General features: G+C 45.8%; 1 protein-coding gene across 2 annotated transcripts in view; it reads left to right on the forward strand.

Moving 5' to 3' along the window:
* TP63 (tumor protein p63) overlaps window positions 1-22380 on the forward strand; it is a 103556-nt gene that overhangs the window by 18252 nt on the left and 62924 nt on the right. For both annotated transcript variants that reach the window (XM_032698176.1, XM_032698177.1), the window contains exons 2-3: window positions 2245-2373; window positions 3133-3265. In XM_032698176.1, the coding sequence (XP_032554067.1) occupies window positions 2245-2373; window positions 3133-3265 (262 nt within the window). The remainder of the gene's footprint in view (window positions 1-2244; window positions 2374-3132; window positions 3266-22380) is intronic.

Here is a 22380-nt window from a genome sequence, read left to right on the forward strand (position 1 = left end):
CTGCAGGCTGTGGGCACTGCTTGTTTTGGGGGAGGTTTATGGTATTGCTGCTGAATGGGACCACCAGGGCCAGAGCAGGCAGGGTGAACTGGGTTGCTTTGACTTTTTGAGACCAAGAACTTTGTCCAGAGCCAACCGAAGCTGGGACATGCCATGGCATGCAGGAATCTAGTTGCACTGAGACTTTTCAAAGGAAAGGTCTCTGAGGAAGGTTTGTTTTGCTATAACTCTTTATCTGTTGAAGTTAGTTCCTGTTTATGCAGTAACAAGAAGTGTACAAGTCATGAGCAGTTATGATAAGTGGCAAATAATTGTTAGAAGTGACCACTTTGGTGGCTTGGTAGAACCTACTGTGGGGTTTCTATGCCCATTCCTATGAGGTCAGGACTGAGTGCAGGGTATTGAGCAATGCCTGAGGTCTGTGGGTTTAGTGGCAGAGCAGGTTGCAGAGCACATGCTCCCCCACTGTGATCCTTCAAAGCTTGTGGTGGCATTGAGTTGCAGCTTATGTGGAAGGTTTTAGGCTAGATATGTTCTTCTGGGTTTCAGTGTGGCATTCTTGAAAGTGTCTTACCAGACTGAAAGCCTGAAAGGAGTAATTTCTGGTACTTTGTGGGATAACTGCTGTTCTCAGAGGATTTGTGATTATTCACATGTAGTGTGGATATGTGCTCACATCTGTGAGGCAGAGCTATTAGCTGTGACACTTCTGCATTTTATTTGTCTCTGGCTGTTCATGAGATTTTAAATGATGTTGGTTTTGGGTTTTTTTAATTACAAAAAGGATAAGCAACTGAAATAATACTTTCACCTATTTCGAGGCATGCCCAGCTTTGGCTCTGGGAACTTAAGACACTTTGATTTCTATTAGCTTAGAACAATGGTCTGCTCTTTTCTAAGAGCAGGAAGTTCTGTGGACAGCAGAGGTGAGGAAAGCCCCACTTTTTGCAGACCAGAGTCATCCTCAAAACAGAAGAGTCACACAAATTAAGTAAAGAGAGCTAGATCCCTCTCTAACAGCAGCCAGAAGTAGATACTTCAGGAAAAGAACTGTAGTGTGACCCTCCCTCTGAAACACTCTTTCTTAATTTTGGCAGTTTAATAAATTAGGGTCTTCCAGGCAATTTATTTAGACCATTGTGTTAAACAGGACAAATATGTGCCAAATGAAATATCAGTCCAGTTCTCTTTGGAATCCAGTTATAACCGTGGCTCTTGCCACTGCTGTTTCCCTGGCCAGGAACATGGCCATTTGCTTGCATTGTGCTAAAATAACTCTTTAATATGAAAATTTTGCAGGATGCCCCCAACCCTCTAGGGGTCACCTGCCTTATACTCTAATTAAAGTTGAACTGAGAGTTTTTGTCAACTGCAAATATACTCGAGAAATTCCTCCCGCTCCCCTTATATTCCTGCAGCCGTCAAGTATTTTGACATGGGTGTAAAAGCTGCTGTGTTTGAATTTAGAAATTGGCCAGTGGGATGAGAATGTGCAGCTGTGGAAGGCATGAGTGCTCCAGCTCTGTCACTGCTTCTCTTGGGTCCACCTATTTCTGTGAGGCTTGTGGGAGGTTAAGGGGATAAAAATGGCCAAGGTAATTAGCAGATCTGGTGGAAATCAGTGGGCCAGGCTTTGAAACTGTTGGAGGGGAGAAGGTAGTAGACAAGTAGAAAAATTTTTATGTGACAGAACTTATTTCCATAGAAAATAGAACAAAAATATTATTTAATATTATTTAATTTTTTTAAAAAAATACTTGGTTTGAGACCTCAGCTGCAGTGCCTGGGTGTAGGAGAAGTTGCCTAATCATCCAAGGGCATGCCATTTAGAGAGGTAACCAGCTAGGGACAGTGAAATCACACACTGCTTAGCTGCTTCACCTGCTGCAAAGACTACCTGCTTTATATGGGAAGTTGATTATTTTGGGGTACAATGGAAGGTGGATTTTTTTTTTTTTTCTCTCTGGGATTATGATGCAGCATCCCAGTGGATTCTGAGGGATATTTAACTTATTGGGAAGGTTGGCCAAATTCTCTCCCATCTAAATACAGCATCTGCAGCAGTGTGGAATATGTGTTGTACAGCTGTGAATGTTCCAGGCATTCAACATGTCTTCTTTTTCACACAATAGCTTCTATTTATGGGTTTTCATCAAGTTGTACTCATGCATTCAACATGTCTTTGTGTGTGTGTTTTTCTTTTTTTTTCTTTCCTTTTTTTTTTTTTTGCTTTTGTTTTTTAAGGTTTGTAGAAACTCCGAGCCCCTTCTCCTGGAAGGAGAGTTACTACCGATCAGCCATGTCCCAGGGCTCACAGCCGAGGGAATTCCTCAGCCCAGAGGTAATCCAGCATCTCTGGGACTTCCTGGAACAGTAAGTAACCCTTATGTGGAATTTGTGAAAGGTGTTTTAGGACAGGATGCTCCAGAGATTGATGCTGGGGGTTTTGGAGCCTTATGTACCTGTTGATTAGATATGGATGTGATGATTAGATGTGTCAGTCTGTGGTGACTTACAGTTCTTGAGCTCTCGAGAGGTTCCACATCCAGGCTATGGGGACCAAATGCAGTGATCAGCAGTGACACTGACTCTCTTCAAGACCTCTGGCTGAGCTGACTGCTTTCTAGGAATTGATCACCTAAGGCATGTGGTTGGCATTTTCCCCTAAGGAAATGGAGTCATTACGCTATGTCCAGGCTGCATGTTTTCTTCTTTTGCTGATACCAGGGAAGGAGAGGAGGTGAAGATGGTGCAGAGTTCACCCTGTCAGGTCCAATGAAGGAAATAAAACTGACTCTGTTCCCATTCCTGACTTGCCATGACTAATGCTAAAACAGTTACTGCTATAAATCCTCCATGAGTTCTGTCTTTCGGTGATTTAACTCTTGAACTCTTATCTTTCTGGTCAGGTAAGTGAAATATCCCTCCAGGCCATGTCCTGGTTTGGGGCTGCTGTAGTACAGCGGGTGAGGAGATAGTTGTTCGTTAGTAATAACTTACTTTGTCATGAGACTGGTTTGTGGTTATGCCAAAGTACTGGATGACACCCTAGCAGGAGGCATGGGAAGGGAAGGTGGGGTGGTGGAAAATGGAATTTGGCCAGTTTTAACTTTAATACTGCGTTCTTTTCAGGCCAATATGCTCAGTTCAGCCAATAGATTTAAACTTCATCGATGGCCCATCTGAAAATGGCTCTACAAACAAAATTGAGATTAGCATGGACTGCGTCCGGGTGCAGGACACGGAGCTCAATGACCCAATGTGGGTGAGTAGTGAGAGCTTCCTTGACCTTTGGGGAAACATGGAGAGTTTTTGCAGGAGCTATTCCAGCTGTGTTGCCCCAGGTCCATCTTCCTCCCTTGGCTGACTCCTGACCTACTCTCCTTCTCCTGCCACAGCAATGGCAGGAGAGAGGGATGAGGCAGCTAAACTTGGCAGGAGAGCTGGGGAGTCTCTTTCACACACTACTCAACCATCCCTGCACTCTCCCTGCTTAGAGGTAGTTTTAGGTGGCTTAGTTTGGGTTCTGGGCACAGTTGCAATTTTGCTGACCAAGGCCAGAGGTTCTTCACTGGTTTTTGTTCTCTTGAGGGTCATATGGGAGTGAAAACTTTTTTTCAGACCATGGTTGGTTTTTTTTTTTCCTCCTGTTTCTCCAGACTAGAGAGTGTTTATATTGAGTCTTGGCCATGGGTGTCTCATCAGCATGGCTCAAGACTGGAATGCAGATGAGGCACTGGTGGTTGTTGGTTCATTGCCTTTGGCACAAACAGACTGGCTCTTTCTTAGCAATAGCTGTACTGAAGAAGCCAGGTGCTGTTCTTGCAGGCTGGAGCAGAGCTATTTTGGAAGTTTGAGTTGTTCATGTCCTGTTTCTGTTCTTCCTGGGTTTTGTATACTTTGGGATAAAAATAATGTGTAGTTTGAAATTTGTTTTGGTGGCTGTAAGTTTTCTTGTTCCACTGTTTCCATCCTGAGAAAGTGTTGCCATTTGATTTCCTGGCTAATCAACCACAATTTTTAATGTGCCCAAAAATGGTATGTTGGCAATTTGAATCCTGGCAGTGTTTGTAACCTGGTGGATTGTGTCTGCAAGCAAAGAACTCCTGGGTCATGCTGATTGCAGTCCCCAATGACAGACAGTTTGATCTGTTAGTGCTACTTTGGTGTGACTGCTGGGGAGACTGCAGTGCTCTTCTTTTTCCATGGAGGTTGCAAAGGGTTAAAAGGACAATTTGAGGTTGGGTATGTGCTCAGCTAATGTGGTGAAGCTAATCCAAGTGCACAAGGAGAGGTGACTGACATTAAGTCTGGTTATCTTTTGATTCTGCATTTTTGGGGGCACAGAGGGGTGGGGTGCAAGCCTTCCATCAGCATCTGGATCTCAGCTTTTTCCACCACTATAGCAAAGCTCCAGTGAAATGTTATCTCTTCAATGGACCAAAAGATTCTCTGTGTTTATAGGGACTTCTGATATTCAAAGTGCATAGTAATAGTCTGCTTGAACTATGTCCTCTTAAAAAACAATCTCCACCAGTTTAAAGGTCATCAGCAGAAACTTTGCTCCTTCCACGCTCAAATCTGGACTTATGGCATTGAACACTAGTAAAGCCTCCCCATCTCCAGCTCCTCTGAGCTGTCTGCAGAGCACAGTGGTGGCTGATGGGCTCACTGAAGGCCTGTTCAGAGTCTCCCTCTCCCGTCTGTGGAGCAGAGAAACAGCAATGGAAAGACCCTTTCCCCTGTCCTCTCTGAGCCTTGCTGAAATGAGCACTGGTGCTAGGGAAGGGCACAAGGAGCTTTCTCTATGCAATAACCTCTTGCTTATGATGGGCTTGATCCCAGCCTTGTAGGAGGCATTTCTGGAGAGGCCAAGCTGTGACTTCTTTTTAAGAAGTGTTTTTCACTGACATGACAAGCTGAAGGGGGAGCAGGGAAATTCCATCCTATCCTCACCCTTACTGTAAGGCACCAGCTTAGAGTACATTAATGTATGTACATTAACAAATGTTCCAGTTTGTCTCCAGTGGAAGACAGCACCTTTGCTCAGTTGAATGCTGGACAAAAGCCTTCACAAAGCAAAATATGCATCGCAAACCTGTGCAAACAGCCTGTCTTTTAAAATGAGGAAAGCTCTTTTTACTCCCCTTACCACCACCACCACCTCCCTATAAATTTGCAAACATCCCTGACAGGTGACAACTCCCCTTGCAGAGAAGTCTGTGTTTGCTTTGCTGTTTCTGGGGCTCAAAGCGGCTGCAGCTTGCGTTAGCAGAGAATGTGTAGCCCGAGGCAAGGTGTTTGCTTTAATCTGAAATACCTTACAACCCTCTTCCCCTCCAGCTTCTCTTTTCCTTTGGATAGCTTCAGGGCACGAGCTTTCCTTGCACCTGTCTCTCCTGTAACCTCAGCCATGTCACTCCTAGACACGAGGTGCTGCACGCAGCTGATTGCAGCAAAGGGTTGAAGAGGGCAGATAAACACAAAGGAATGCAGCAGAAACAGAGGGGCCCTGGGAGATGAGCACTGAGATCAAGGCAGAGGGCTTTATAGTATCACATTTGTCTTAAGAAAAGAGCAAGGCCAGCTTTTCTCCAAAATGTATCACCATGTGAGATTTAAATGGGTGCAAAGCAATTAAGACTGGTGTTTTTGAAGCAGTTGTCCTTGTGTAGACTTTGAGGTAATCCCAATCAGCCTTTAAAATAAGTTCTGCACCTTCTTTCAACGTGCTTCTGAAAAATGAAACTTTCAGTCTCAAAAGATGTTCACCTTTGATCCCAACAGTTGTGTTGGTAAGACCTGTGATTTTTTTTTTATTTTTTTTTTAATTTTTATTATTTAACTTTCAGGGGTACAGCTGTTTGTTCACAATAGAGTTGGCAGTGGGGAAGGAGCTATAGTGTTCAGAACAGTGCCTGAAGAAACTGTCCTACCAGTGGGTTGGAAACTGAGCATAAGTTCTGCCCTCCTGAACACCCATTAGTTGAGTTCATTGCCTTGAAAATGCCACTGTTTGGAGAAAGAGCTGGGGAAGAGGACTGAGTGACAAAGAAATCCCTCTCATCTGAGCCCTTGCAGTTCTCACACACTTCTTTTTAAGGAAGAAACATTCTTTCTGTGTCCGTATAAGAAAGGGGTAAGAGAAACTGGTGATCTGCACTGTCTTGGGATGAAAAGAGCTGGAGGGGCCAGGAAGAGGGTTTGTGGGTCTGGTGTAACACCAGACAGTCAGCAGCCTTCCCTGGCTCTGTGTCTTGTGACCAACTCTTTCACAATGTCCTGGGTGGCCCCTCTGTGAGGTTGTCGGCTGTGCCCCTTCCTTTCCTCTGGTGTGAACCACAGGCAGACTGGAAAATCCCGGCAAAGATCTGCCTTTTTGTGTGACCGGAGTGAAAGGCTGGTGGTCCCTGTGGGTGTGGAGAACGTTTAGCTTCTGCCATGGCCCTAGAGTGGGAAGGAGCTGCGGATGTCCAGGGAGGTAAGTTGAATGTGTGTCCTTGTGGGCCTCCTGCCATTCGTTAAGCCCAACAAAGAGAGGGTCCCCAGCCTCTACTCTGATCAAGGATGTAGCCAGCGACCATAGGGTCTGTGGTGGGGTGGTGTCTAGCTCCCTGCATTCAGGAGGAACACTGGTTGCAAAACCTATAACCTGCAGTGCTAGAAATTAGGCAATGTTATAGCAATTTTATATTTTTTCTGACTGACTAAATGCCCTGGAGCAGCAGGGAGGAGAGGTCTGGAGACCTCTCTCCAGGAATGAGTGTGTGGCAGTGCAATAACCCTGCATTGCCCTGGAGCCCTGTTAGTGCTGTCAGTCTGACCTACCAGGTGCAGAATTGGTTTCCTTCACCGTCCCTCAGAAGTCCTGTAAACTGTTCAGCAATGCTTAGAGATGCTAGTCTGGACCCAAACAAAGCTGCTTTGGGCTAAGGACTTCAGCAAGCAGCATCCTGATAAAAGTGTTATTTGAGGGGTTTGCAGAGTCTCTAAGTCGTCTGCCACCACCATCCCAGCAGTATGTCCAGGGTTCCAGGGAGCTTGCTGGCAGGAGCTGCAGTGCTGTCCCCAGTGATGGAGCAGCTTGTCCCCCTCCCCCTGTACATACCTTCCTTTCATGCCCCTGAGCGAGCCGTCCTCCCGCAGCCCCTTGCCTAACCAGTTCAGTGGAATGCCTCTTGCCCAGACAGTCGCCGTGGTCAGAGTTTTCTTAACCTGGATCCATCCCTCCCCATAAAAGGCAGAGAGAATTCCTTGTCCTTTTTTTTTTTACATTTCGATATTTATTTGTTCTTCCTCGTCTTCTGCAAATAATTGTGGGGATTTGCTGTGTGTGGCTTGATTAGGCACTGCTGAGCTCCCTGTGGGGTGGGTTTTTGCCTTGGGGATGGTGGTGTAGTACAGGATGTTATCCTTTTGGGTTTGGGTACTCAGCTTCATGGGCTGTGGGTGTCCCAAGCCTGGTAGCTACAGAAATTTTTGAGGTGCAACATGCATTTCATAGTTTTATAAGTGAAAGCTGAAGCTCTGTGACCCTGCTGTTCTCCTCTATACATAGAGGTGAAGATAACTGTTGGCTGTAGGATAGGCAGGATGCATCCCATGGAGGATATGGAGGTGTCGAGGCTCTCAGCCTCAGCCCTCTTACCAATGACACATCTCAGAGCTGGTGTTTGATGATTCCCAATGGAAACAAGAAGCCTTTCCCATATTTAGCTTGCTGTAGGCACATGAAGGAGCCACCCAAGCCACTTTGTACAAGATACCCTCCCCTGCTGCAGCCCAGTGGGCTGTAGAGGAGCTACTGTGGCCCAATGTAGCTGCTGGCTCTCTTCTGCGTGCTCTCAGCCTCGGTACCATGTAAATCAGTTCAGTAATTCATATTTGGCAGCTATGCACTGAATTCCTGGGTCCCCATCACCTGGGAGCTGTGGTCAGGATCAGATGTGCAACATTACGATGGGCAGACACAAAAAAATCCAACTTACTGTCCAGAAGGATGTCTGTGGTGTCCTATCCAAGACTGTAGTATTAAAGCACAGGCTCTAAACTGTGTTAACTTTTAATTGCTTCCTTAAAAGTGTTTGTGTGCTTCAGGAAGACTCCACTTGCTGCAAGGTAATGGCTGAAGAAGCAGATGAATGCTGGTTAAGGGGTGTCGAGACTGTGGGACAGGCTGGACATCCCTGTGTATCCACAGCAGGGCAGGGAGAGTGCCTTGGTGCAGGGACTGACTAACACATGGTGTGTGTTTCCACGGGCTCTAGCAGGTGTTGCAGCCCTGCATTTTGTTGGGAAATGGTTTTGCACCTGGAGGATAAGGCTGATTTGATAAATAGATGCAGCAAAGTGGGTTGTGTGGCCATCTGTTTCCACGCCTAAGTATTCCTGGATTGACCATAGAAAGGAAGGAAGGACTTTGTACAGCACAGGGATGTGATCAAAGCTTTTATTACTGTCTGGTTTGTGCTTGAGAAAGTTTGAGGCTTGCCAAGTTTCTCTTCTTTGTGGGTATTTATTCGTTCCATAGCTGTGCAAAGAAAGTTGAGATTATGCAAAGGCATTTCCATAATGAGCAAATGCATTATTCTGTTGGAAGCTTCCCTCCAGTACCTCTCTTGTTTGCAGTTAAACTCAGAAGCTTGCCTAATTTAGGCTTGGCTATGTAATCTTGCTCAATGTTTAATCTTCTGCAGCGTAGGTCCCTCCAAATGATCTAATCATCACATTTAGAGCTGCAGATCCAAATCTAGAAATGGTCAATTCTTTCAGATAAGAATGAATGTAAAGAATGCACTTGTACATTCAGTTTGGCCAAAGCCTCAAGACTTCTCTCATCTTGTGTGTATCAGGGGTCTAAAGACATGTTTATGTTTCTTTAAAATATTTTTTCCCTAGCTCCCTTTCCTGTGCTACTTGGCCCTGGTTCTGGCTGCAGACCAGGGCTGGCTTAATTTCTTCCTGTAGGAATGCAGCCAGTTGATGAATATCCTTACACCGAGTATTTTATTTTTATGTAAATTCCCAGGATTCTCAAAGGTATTGAAGAAAACTAATGGGTGATATGTCTGCTGTGCTATAGATTATTTTGGAAGCATATTTAAGATTCCTTTAAATATTTCTTCCCTTTGAGCATCTTGCTTTGCATCCATCTTGGGAAGGAATAAACTAATTTTAAGCTGAAAAACACAAACCTACTGGAAGGTAGTCACATGTGAGATGAGGTGTTTGTTCTCCTCTGGAGGGGTGGCTTTAACTCCACGATTCATATTGCTATGAGCACCTGAAGTGGAAGAGTGTAGCAATTGGAGTCCTGTCATCTGCCCACATACAAATACCTCAGAACAAGTGAAGCAGTCACTTCAGAAAACATCTTCCCCAAGCAGCTAGGCCTGCCTCCAAAGGTTTCCATGTTGCTGCACGTGCTCCTTGAGCAAGTATGGAGCAATAATGCATTAGTGCTTATTTTACATCTTTAAAAGGTCTCCACAAACACTGAATTAATCTTGAAGCAATAGATTGTAGGAACTTTTGCCTCTGGAGCAAGTTTTAAGGTTTATGCTGTCTTGATGGGAACTTTGCTGTTTCTACCTGGTTGATAGGATCCTCTTAGGATCCTCTTTCCTTCAGTAAGTGTTTCAACAAGCCATGAAGTGCAGCATGAACACCAGTAGAAGCGGAGTGGCCATCCCCAGAGTTCGCCTTCCTTTGGACTTTTTGTGTTTGTTTTGCATTGTTATTTTTGGTTGTTTTTTAAACCAAACTGCTGGAAGAAGGAATATAAGATCCTTTTCTCTTGTAGGGTGGAAGTAGGGTGATGAATTGAGCTGTCTATATCCAGCCAAGTGAAAACTTTGTGGAGCTTTGTAGGCTGAGATGGATGGAGGATGGAGAGCACCTCTCAGTGCTGTTGCAAGCTGCAGAGCTGACCGTGCCAGGGAGAGGTTGCTCCTTTCAGGCTAAGACAGACTTGGAGCACAGCCCTGGGAGTGTCCTGCTCGCCTTCCTGGTCCAGCACAGCCAAAGTGTCTGTGCTGCAGAGAACTGTGGGGTGTAGCTTTTGTTTTAAAAGTCATTTCTTGCATTAATTGGGATTCTTGCTTTGAAGAGAGTCTTATGCATCCAAAGTCTCACTGTATATGTTGCTTTGTGGTTCTGCAGATCCTGCCCACAGTCCTGTTAATGACTATTATTTTTTCCTCCAATATTTCATGAGGAGACTTTTGGACTAGGTAATATTTTCTTCTGAATGTCTGTACCATCTGCTTTCCACCTCACTGTCATTTATTTGATAGCATTAAAATTAATGAGGGAGTGAATTGTCAGGCAGTCAAAAATTAAATCAGTCTCTTTGAAGCATAGATTAAGGAGTGGTTTGTGGCCTGAGTTCGTTTGCTCACTGATAACTGAACTCTTCACTAATCAGCATCTGAATTTGCAGAGATTAATAAAAGATCAAAGAATTTTCAGTAATGAATGTAACTGCCACTCTAAAAGAATGGATTTTTATCTCCACCTTGCTTAAACAGAAGGAAAAGGTACCCTGAAGTACTCTTATTTCCTTTGAGAGCATGGATGGGTATGGTGGACTTCATGGGGATGTCCAGACTGGATTAAAATTAAACAAGTCTGAAACAAAAGTGATCAGTCTTCTGGGGAAGATCTCTAACCCAACAATTGAACCCCGTGGCCATTGCCATACTGGTGTTGGACATGGCATGTGAGAACAGGCAAGGGTCACCCACAGACCAGCACTGCAAAGTACAACATTTCTGCATAGGAAACAAGGCATAACCCAGCCTCCTGGCTGCCTCAGGAGGTGTGTGGTACCCCAGCACTCTGGCACAATGTAGGATAACAGTGATGTGTTAACGTGAGAAGCGGGAATGGCCATTGGTTGAAGGGTCAGGGTTTAACCAGAGGTTTGGAAGACTATTCTCGAATTACTGCAAAGTGGTAACTTTCTTTTCAATACTGGATTATTTTAAAAGGGTTTGGGTGGGAGGGAGTTGGCAGTGTAGCAGAGTCTGGTTGGAAAGAGCTGCTATGATTGTGCGTTTATAAACAGTTGTGCATTTCATGAGAGCAATCTGTAGTTTATACAAGATAAGGGAAGAACAACACTTTCCCCTCTGCTGCTTGTGCAAGAAAAGCCCTGGTCTATCAACAGTTGCTCCTCTCTCTAACTGAAAACAAAGGCTCTGTAATCTGTCGCTATCTCCTTTTCCCCTCCCTGGCGAGAGCGCTTGGTCTCTGGGATGCAGGTTTGTGCCATGACCCTGTCCCACCTCCAGCTGGAGGGATGGGACTGTTTATGCCAATCAGGAGCAATTTTCATGAATTTTCTTGTGTAACCCTTTATTAACTTACAAAAAATATTTCACAGATATGGGAGGGGGCGGGGAAGGAGAGGGTCAGTCATGCTGTTTTGAGCATCCAAAGATCCTCATGAGGCAGAAATGCTGTTTGAGTGTTGAGGCTTGTTACTCCAACAAAAGAGCTGCAGAGGCTTGAACCCCCGAAATCCCCTGGTCATATTTCCATGCACGAGTGTCTGCTGACCCACGTTTTGTGTTCATCAGTGCAAAAGTGTCTGCTCAAGTGTCTGCTGGCCAGTGGTTTTGCGGGCTTATGTGTCGCCTTGCCAAGAGCTCTGTGTTCATACAGTGTTATCTCTCGGCTTTTTTAGTGAAAGCAACTGTTCTTTAAAGAGAATCAGTAGGGTACAGAAAAAGTTAGAAAATTAGATAAAAGGAGCACCAGGAATAAGCAGAAACACTTTTTAATAAATCATCTGTATGCTCTGTGACCAACCTATGTCATACACCAACTGTGAGTCCTTGCTGGCACTTTGATGGGAATGACCCTTGATGGTATTGAAGGGTTTTTGGTTGTGCAGACATAGGGCAGGTGTGGGGGCCTTGCATCACCTTGGCTGGAGAGCTGAATCTCTCTGGAGGAGTGTTTTGCTTTCTCATTAAATGGAGCTCAGCAGCCGGAGGGCAGAGTGCCCGAGGGCTGTGTGAGCCCTTCCTAAACCAATATTGCACAGTGGTTGTGAAGGGAACTGGTTTTGTTTCACAATTCCTTTCCACCTTCCCTCTCCCTGCTCCCCTCCATGTAGTGTTATCTCCTGACATGATGCCATTAACTCTCTAATTAGCCCTAGGGGTGTTCTGGGGGAGATAACGAGACTGTAGGAGCTCAAATAAGCAGCGTGCGCAGATGTTTACCCAGGGTCGGAGGGCAGGGCTGTTGTGACAGGCGATTGCCTTGGGGAGGGCCTGTTCCTTGGGGAAGGAAAAAGGGACCTGCACCGGGGGCAAAGCTGGAGCTGGGCTCTACTCCTGTCTTTGGTAACTCCACCTATTTACCCTGCACTTTCAAAATGGGGAGAAAAAATGCAAATTGGAGTCCTTGGAAGAAAGGATTGATACTCGGTACTAAACACTTGCAGACAGGGCATGTTTGTAGCTTGAAGACTCATACATTTGAGCACATTCCAAAGGAATTTCTGGGCTTCCGACCTGTCCCTGGGTCAGTGGTAAGGAAGCCAGGAGGGAATCGAATTTGCACTCCCGGGTGCAGCAGAGAGGTTAGCTCTGAGAGCAGGGGCTGCCTGGTCTCTCTTTTGCACAGGGATGAGCTGCAGCTCCATGCAGTGCTCCAGAGCAGCCTGCCCAGGATGCACACAGGGCTGTAGCCAGTCAGCAGCAAGGCAGGATGATGCCTTTTATGCATCACCTCTCTTTTTTTATTTGTTCTATCTTGCCATAGATGGTTGGATTAAAAACACACACAAAAAAAGGAAAGTCCCTGTTTCAGGAACTGGGATGTTTTTCCCTCCCTTCCCTGTGGTTTTAGCAGTGAAGTTCTCTGCATGAGTTTTCAAGAGGGCAGGTTGACTTTTACATTTTCTTGAAAGTATTTTCCTTTAGCTCTTTAACCTGGCTGTCTGCTGTTGTGGAGTATCACGTCTGTCCCTGTGAAGTCTTCACTGGAAAGACTCTCAAAGCCAATTGGTGGAGGCTTGCTTTTTGAGCATTCAGCAGTTATTCAGATGTAAGAAAAAAACCCCACAACAAAACAGCACCAAAAAACTGTTCTATTTTTCCCCTCCTCCTTCTGTTATCTCAGTCCTAATTTGTAAACATTTCTGAGTTAAGTGAATGTCACAGTCCGTGGTGACGCGGTTGATCCAGATGCTATTTTTGTAGGAGCAGAGAGGTCTGAGTAGACTTTTTTTTTCTTTGATCTGCAGAAAATTCTACGTGAACCGCCTAACATGCAGGCAGGTGTGTGCACACCCCCCCCCCCCACGAGAAATTACGCGATCTCCAATTAACACTGCAGTTGTGGTAATGACATTTTTAATTGTCACGATTTTGCGCACTTACCTTGCGACCAGGAAGGTTGAGAACTTGCACATGGTACTGGTGCGAGAGGCTGGGATGAACCATATAACAGCACAGAGAAAGAGCATTCAAACAAAGAGCCTGAATCAGCAGTTTGGCTTGGCCGACAGCTCATTTTGGAAACTTAGGGGTCTTGTTTGCGTATTACTTTGTTCTTCAGCATACCAGCAGGAGCCACAAAGCATTGCCAGAAGCTTTCTAGAATATCTGAGTCAGACCTGGGAGAGTTGCAGCTGAAACTTTCAAATCTAACTAGCAATTATTATTTTTAGTTTCCTACAGTATTGGAGGTAAATTGCTTTAAGGAGACTTCCTTTCCTGAGGCTAAGCTACTTTTTTTTTTTTTTAAAAATTCAATCCAACTAAATATCCAAAGCATGAAGTGCCAGGCTTTTCTCTTGCTGCTTTGACTTGATTTCTTTGTTTTCTACTTTGTTCGTTTTCTGTTCAGGGTGGAAGAGAGTTTATTGGACTAGAAGAATAAAGTTAAACCTTGTTCATCTGGCCTTGATATGAAGTAATTCTTTTTAACATGTGAAAGGAGGGCCTTTGCCTGAATCTGTTTGCTTTTTCTGATTGGTGTGATGAGGCATACATACCTATTTACAAAGATTGTCTTGCCATGACTTCAGACCATTACAGTTGGTGTTTCCCTTGGAGACCTGTCCAGAAGGCTCAAACAAATTGTAACTATCACTGTCCCATGGCTGAAAAGTGAGTGTACAGTCTGAGGAGGTGGGGGATGTCATTCTGCTTTTATGACTCAGCCACTTAAACATAGGGTATTTCAGGGAGACAAGTTTTCCTCTGAGAACGTCTAAGATAGGCTGCCTGGCTGCTGTTAGGTTGTTGGAGGCTCATCTATGTGAAATTTTTTGCATCTACAAAAGGAGAGAATGAGAGCCCGAGAGCTTTTCTTTCTGGTGGTAAGGTAGAAAAGCTCAAGCCTTTGCTTCCCTTGTCCATTAGTGCTGGTATGAATATTCAAGGTGTGACACCAGCCCATGGGACAGGGGAAAACATCTTATGAACATCTTTAGGTCTGTAGCCAGTGAAACAAAGTTTGGATCCCTGGACTGATGAGAGGGGTATGCTTGTGCCTGGGCTGCAGCAGCGGTGGTGGGTTCAGTGTCTGGTGTATGCTCTGTTACCTCTTGCCACCCCTGTTGGAGTGGTGGTGGCCTTCCTGGTGTCCCTTGTGGATGACTGATTTGCAAAAAGCCACTGGTCCAGCATCCACTTCAAGGTGACCACACAGGCTAATGCCTCTGAAATACTGAACCAGGTCAGGGCAGTGTGTACAGAGGGAAGGGATTTGTGCTGACATGTCAATTTATTCATGCTATATACACTTCTCCTCATGTTTGACATGCAGATCTCTTTGGATAAACTTCCACATATCTCTCTCTATCTGGGTGTTGCTTCACCCACAGCCACCTCCAGCCACCTGTGGGACAGAAGATGGCAGATACATAGCACAACAATGCTGCATTAATGACCTGGAAAAGGAGGATCTTCTGATAGCATAGCTATGAAAGAGGTTTTTGCAATGACTTGCTGAGGTTGGGAGATTTATCTATGTATCTTCTCGTCCTCTCTCCATCCTGTCCATAGATTTTGAACTCATGGGGCAGGCAATATCAAAAACTTGGCAGTATTTAGGGATCATAGTCCTCTGAGCACAGCATAACTTTTCCTCACTATTGGACAACAGAAATCCAGAGGTGACTTCTGGTTTGATGTCCAGCTCTGCGTAAGCTTTGCAGTGCTGCTACAAAGATCTAGTTGGTAAGGGTGCTGTGGCTGCTCCCTGGAAACCTTGCCTATATCTCCAGATTAGCACTCGTGTGGCTTTTTGGCTTGTGCCCATCTCGGATGAGGTCAGGTAAGTACATCAAGCATAGCCCCTGGTGTTAAATGGTGCTGGGGAAGGTGGAGAGGAGGGGAAGGGGCTATGGCAGTGCTCTGTTGAGTTCTTCCTTTGATGTAGGAAATCTGTGTGCTCAGCAGGCTCTTGCTACCTGGTAACTCAGGAGCACTGAAGGTGTGCATGGCCCCAACCTGAGCTGGGATGTTGCTGGTGGTGATAGGCAGGGCTCTGCCTTCTGTGGAGAGGGCTCAGTGCTCCTCTCTGCAGCCTGTTCTTGGAAGTGCCTCCTTGCGTTGTGCTTGGTGAGGAGGAATTGGTAAAGTGCACTGGAAACACTTGAAACCTTTTGCTCTTGTGCCCAGCAGCCCCCTGTTGAACTGTGTTCACAGGGTGGGAGCTAAATCAGACCCCTGTCCTGCTTCTTGTGGCATGAAGCTGCTGTGGGGGAAGGAGGGCACTGCGATCCTCTGCTCTGTGTTTGTTCTTGTTTTGCTTTCTGCCCGAAGATGGTTTTGCTCCATTTTATTAGTGGCAGTCTTATGAATGTGCTGCCTGTCTCTAGCCTGGAGAGAGGCTCGTATGAGCTTGCAGTGTCCTTTAATTCACAGAGGCTGCCGTGTGGTGAAGAAGGCAGCCCAGAAAGCTGTTGGCCCTGTGAGAAGCACAGCCCGCCTGCTTCCATCTCCCTGTGAGCCCGAGTCCCCTCCCTGTGTGCTCAGAGAGCTGGGGTTAAGTGATGCCCAGAGGCGAGGCGTGGCAGGGAGCAGCAGCAGCTCCTGGGCAGAAGCTGAGCTTCAGGGAGGTGTTGAGGCCGTGTGTGTGTGTCAGCCCTGCCAGGGTCCCCTCTCCCTCCCTGCAAAGCACCTGTGGGTCGGTCGCTCAGCACTCGCGGTGGGAGGTTTGGTGTTTTCTGCGAGCGCTCGCAGTCCGTGCTCGGCAGTCCGGCACGGGTCTGCTTGACGACAGGTCCTCAAATAAAACCAGGGAGCGCTGTCATTAGGCTGGGCGGGCAGGCGGCCGCGCTCTGATCTGGATGTTTGGTTTCCTCTCCCCCCCCCCCCCCCTTTAAAAAGGTGTTTTGTTTCTCCTTGCTTACCCTGCTCTCTGGGAGCAGCTGCCTTTTGTTCTCGCCGTGCATCCCGCTCGCTCGGCGAACCCTCGCACGGGGGTGTTTTGGAGTGGATCGGGGTGATCCAGCCCCGCTCCGGGCGGGCGGCCGGAGCTGCCGGCAGCACAGAGCGGACCTCACACCGCCGGCACGCTGCGGATGTCTCCGCTTGGGACACTGGGACAGGATGGGGGATTTTGTCTGCTTGTTCAGAGTAAAATCACAATGGGGCCGTTGCGATCTGCCCGTCTGCGTGCTCTGCTCTCGCACAGATTGAGTCTCAGCTAAGTGCTCTTACTTTTGAAAAGTTTGCTGTGGGCATAGTATCCAGCTGGTTTTTACTGAGCAGTACCTAAAAACTTTTCCCATATATTAATTCAAAATCGTGAGTCCCTTTGGATGAATTGCTTTTTTTTTACTTTTTTTTAACATTTCCTTGGCATGAGTTAGAAGCAACTGCAAAGGAGGGGAAAAAACGTAGCTGGAGTGATGCCCTGTGAACACAGGACCTGTTGGCTGTAAGCATGTATGAGAGCACACAGATGATGGAGAATGTAGCTGGATTATGGTGCATGAAGCCAGTGATTAATTCTCAGCTCCTTGGGATTTTTATCCCAAACCTGCACACTGCAGCAGCCAGGTACTTGGCTGCGTTACTGCACCGCCGGTGTCGAGCACTGCATCTCAATCCCTTCCCTAACGTTTTGGGCTTTGGTAGCAGCAAAGCCTGCATGTGGAAAAAACAATCCTGGAGTCTTCTCAGAAAATAAATAAATAGGGAAAGTTTCTCAGAGGGGCTCCTTTGGAGCAACTTCATGGCTATTTTTTGAGTTCCCAAACTTGTAGAAAAGTGACAGGGGAAAGTTATTGTTTCCTTTCTTTTCCTTGTCTGTCTTTATCTTTTTTTTTTTTCTCTTTTTTTTTTTGTCCATTTCCCCCCCTTCCCTTCCCTTTGCTTTTTAGAGATTGGTGATAAGGAATTCTAACTACTTAATGAGCTGGGAGAGGCCTCTCTCCATTGGAGTGGAGGACTCCAGGTGGCACTTTGACAGATTGGACAGGTAAGGCAGGAGAGCCCCACCTCCTCCTCCTTGCCTATGGTTAGGTATATAAGGGAAACTTCAATTATGCAGAGAGGCACACTCTGAGTCCTGTTATCTTCCAAGTAGCATCACATATTTTTAGGGTCTTCTAGGGGGTGGGAGGTGTTTGTCAAAATCCTGGAGCCAGAAGAAAGAACAGCAGCATTGATCAATTTGACTGCTAACATGTTGTACCTGGAAAACAATGCCCAGTCCCAGTATAGCGAGGTAAGGATTCTAGGTTTGAGCTATGATATCGCTAATTATTTTTATTTTTAGTGAATGTGTGCAATTTCTTCACCCCTGAAGTTAGGTGTAGAATATACACTTGTTTTTTGAAACTTTTGCATTTTACAATGGGAAGAATTTGGGCTAAATATCTGAATGAGAATGAACTTCAAGTCTTAATATTTGGGACAGCAAATTTGTTTTGGGAACCTTGATCAGCCAAATGTAATTTTCTTTTGTTGGAGAAGCAAGGCAAGGCGGTCATTTATGGTGGGCAATGCACACAGGTTGCATTCCTGTAGCAGTCTGAACACTATCTGTGTTGACTGCATTATAACTCTCTTTTACGAGTCTTTTATTGCCAAATTTGCTGCTCGTGGTTAAAAGTGGATGGTATCTAGGAAATAACAAAAATGTTATAAATGTTATAAATCCCTTCTTAGATTACTTTGTAAGTAAAATAATATGCAGAGAAAGGTTTTGCGCTGCAAATGCTGCGTTAGCGTCCACACCAGTAACTCTTTTACTCAGTGCTGTTAATACCTTGCCTTGTAACTTGCAGCAGCAAGGTATTTTCTACAGGGTGTTTGTATAAGCATATTATATGAGGATGAATGTGTGTACAGTGGATGCATTTTGCTTTCTACAGCCCTTTCCACCTCATGGGTGTGAGTGGAACACAAACTTCAGATGCAGCTTTGATTTAATTTTTTTTAATTATTTATTTAATGGCTTTTAACCAGCTGGGTCGATGCTTTGTAAGGTGGCAGTGGGGAGAATTGCCACATGCTGTGCAAATCTTTCAGGAAGTTACCAGGGGTTGAGGGAGATCTAACGACAATATTGGTTTACATTCCAGCGGAGACAGCAGCTGTGTTGACACTTGCCAGAATGGCAAAGCAGCCACAGCTCCTCTGTGTGTGTGCGAGCGTGCGCCCGCGTATTCCTGGTGAAAAGGCTTCAAGTGCAGGGCATGGGGTACAAGCCCCGAAGCAGACAGGAGCTCAGCCTCTTGGAAGAGGAAACAAAATAGAAATTGAAAGGCCGAGAGCATGGCTAGGAGATGCAATAGATAGCGAGGGAAAGTGTGTTAAAAGTACACACTTGGGGCTTGCATGCCTGGGATGGCGGGTTTGCGACTCGGGGAGAGCAAGGGGTAAACTGAGACCAGTGTGCTCTCCCTGTCCCCCTCCGCAAGGAGTGTGTGTGGGTGCTGCTGCTGCCGCTTGCAGGAGACCCAAACGGGGCGACTCTCTTTTTCTCTCTTCCTAGGTTAATTATAAACTCTTGAATGTGGAGAGAGCACTTCTTGGAGTGTTTGCTTGGTGTTATTTGTCTGCTGCTATCTGATCAACTTTCGCTGAATAGCAGCGGTGGGGCTGTGGAGTCCCTATGGTTGACTTGCTGGGCTCATCTGTCAGAAGCGATGCGCTCAGGAGCGTTCTCGCTCCGCTTAAATGCCGCTCATCACTGTTGCTGTCAGGGGAAGTTTTTAAAAGGCTTTAGCTCTGGATTTTTTTTTTCTTTTTTTCCTCCCACCCTCGCTTTTCCCTCCTTGTATTTGAGCAAGGTGCACCCGACTTTGTTCATCCAGCGAAGCGTTGTACGCTGGGGAGGGAAAACTCGGTTAGCATTGACTTGGCTTCATTTCTGAAGAAGAGCAGCCTTGCTAATGACTCGTCTCAAAAGAGAGGGAGACTTGTTAATGCTCAATTAAAAATATATTGGTGATGATGAACCTCGCCCATCCTAAGCTTGCAAACAAGAAGTAGGCTTTGGCATGGTTTCCTTAAAAAAGTAAAAATAAAAAGCTCTCACTGTGCAAATAGAAGCAGCACTTTGTTGTCATTGGTGCTTGCTGTAGTTCAGATTTTAGAGCTGTTGCTGGGTCGGTCACAAGGCAGCCATACCAACTCATGAAAAACTTAGTATAGACTATATTTTGGGTTTAAAAACAGACAAAAACTTACCTAAATTTTTTTCTTTTTTCCCCCTACTAAAACTAAGTTTTAAAATGGAGAGCAGGGAGTCTCCTCTCACCTGAAGCCCCTTTTTTTGGGGTGCTCTGCCCAGCCGCCCCAGGTTGCTCGCTGCTTGCTTGCAGATGCTGAGCTGTGCCCTCCTCACCCGCGGGCTGTGTGGTGCATTCCGCCCTGCAGCCTGGGAACTGGCCCTTGCACAAGCCCTGGCTCGGGCTGCGTGGTCAGGGTGGTGAGCTCACACCATCGCCCACAGCCCTTCGGTGCCCGTGCCCGCAAGCGTGGTGCTGAATGCCACGGTGAGATGAGGTGTTCCTCCCAAATGGGTAAAATCTCCCTGAGAAAAGCTGAGAGAGGGAACAAGGGTGTTGAAGTGAATCACAGCCCTGAGAGGCGGGAGGTGGAACCTGCCTCAACCACTTTTCCAGCTTAATCTAACTCAGCATTTGATCTGGGTCAACTATAAGAACAATGAAGCTCTTTGCTGGCAGTGCACTGGACTTGATGACCCTGGAGATCTCTTCTTGCGTGTTTATGTGAAAAGAAGAGAGACGCTGGGGTGTTTATAATAGGGTGATGAGGTGCTGATGAACAGGAACCCTTTGAATCTCATTGTGTCTTCCTGCCTCATCTCCACATCTGGAATTTTGTGTTGTATATGAACGTTTGTGGGGAAGCATGCAGAGAACTGGGTGTGAAGGAGAGTATCTGCAAGTTTGTCCGGTCTTGTCCAGGTTTCCTTGGTGTTGGGAGGGGAGGATGAGAGCAACAGAGATTCCCTTTAGGAATTCTGGATTCTTCTGCAGTTTGGCTGAGATGATGACGCAGAGTTTGGAGTGTTTGCTAAAATCAAATTAAATCACTGCCAAAAGAATAAACACATCTTGTTCAAACACTGATAAGAAATATGTGCCATGACTTTTGATTATATCCGTCATCCTTCCCGAAGATCTTCCTGCTCTTTGTGGGAGACAAATTAAAGAATCTCTTTCCGTTAAGATTTTTATCGTAGTTTTGGGAGAGGAGGGGGGAAACTACTTTTATACTAAGAGAACTTGTGCACTGCTGTATGGCTTTTTGGCAGCATTCCTTCACACTGGAAATTAAGAAAAACTAAATACAGATGGCTGCAAATAAATTTGAGGGTTAGGATGGCCTGTTCAGAAGGGTGCATTTTTGATTTTGTTCTTCCTTTCCATCTTAGCTTTTAAAATACTAATTCAGATGCCTGTGTTTGGGCTGTAGTGCCCTGGATGTGAGTCCTTTCTTTCAGCAGAAGCAGGCATGTGGGGCTCCATGGTAGCCTGGAAGGATGTCCTATGGGAGCTGGACCTCCTCAGTGAGAAAAATGTTTCTTGCACCTGTCCTGGGATATTAGTTTAGCAAACATTAGCTTAAGGTTAAGGAATCTGGGGATTGAGATGTAGGGGGGTTTTTGAGCATCAGCTTCATTGGTGTGCAGTAGAAGTATGACTGGGTCTTATCCTTGCTGTCAGCCTGGATTGGCTGAGAACTGCCAGAGGATAAAGCTATGGCTTTCCTTGGCTGTTTTTACCACATGGCAGTAGTCACCCCAACTGCATTTGGCAAAGGCTCTTCCCTCCTGCTGCCCCTTCTCTGTGGCCCTCGGCCAGACCTGGGTAAAGGAAGCAATCTCTGAGAGATGTTGCCTGCAGTCTGGAGGTACCAGAAAGAAAGGCTTATCTGTGCAGTACCCTCTGTACCCCACATCTTGGTGAAAGCACTTGGATAGATGCTATATAAAGCCTAATGTGTTTCTCAAGGAAGAAGGTCTTGGCTAAACCAGACCTTCTCTCCTGGTCCTTCCACCTCCTATTTGTGGTGATGTCTCTGAGTTCTGCTGGCTCTAAACAGGCAGACAACTCCAAGTTCCTGTGAGAGAAAACCTCTCCCTGAGCTGTGCAGGATTCAGGTACGAGTGCCATGACTTCCAGTGGTCTCTCTTTATTTAAATATTATCAATACCCCACATGTTTGGGCGCAGTCTTTCATTAGGAGCAAGGAATAGGGAGATGAATTGGAGATTGTGTTCCCTGATGGTGTCCAGCTGGAATTCCAGCTACGCTTCTTTTGTGTTCATCCTTTGGTTTTGCTGTAATTACACTTACAGGATTCAAGTTTTTGTCATGTGATGGCATCTGTGCAGGCTTGTGAGGCATGTGTCTTATCCTTGGGCTGCAAAGGTCTTCTGCAAGGATGTACAGGCCCTGTATAACCAGGTTCCTTTTCCTTTGAGAGGTTTTAAAACTTCATTCCCGTTGCAAAGGTTTGACCTGAGGTAGAAAAGGCTAAGGTCAGATATGCATGTATCTTTTGTTTGGAGAGACTAAGTGGATGCTAATGCTGCGTTTACCAATGAAGAAGGTGAAGTAGTCTAGAGAGATGGGTAATAGGAAGCCAAGACCTGTCTCTTGCCATGTGCTCCCATCTCCCTCTCAGCTGGAACAAGGTGATCACACTGGGGGAGAAGCACAGGGAAGGGTAAGAGTTGAGTATGTTTTATGTTTCCAATAAAGGTCCAACCCCTCATTGGAGCAGGTTTGTCGTGCAATAAATGGCTTTTTGTTCTATCACAAGATACCAAAAAATTTTTGTGATAGTAGAGGTAATGTGACCCCCATATTGAGCAGTGAATTGAGGATTTTACCTGAAGAAATCCTCTCCTTGCTTTTAAGGT

Source organism: Chiroxiphia lanceolata, chromosome 10, assembly GCF_009829145.1.
Source record: "Chiroxiphia lanceolata isolate bChiLan1 chromosome 10, bChiLan1.pri, whole genome shotgun sequence".
NCBI lineage: Eukaryota > Metazoa > Chordata > Aves > Passeriformes > Pipridae > Chiroxiphia > Chiroxiphia lanceolata.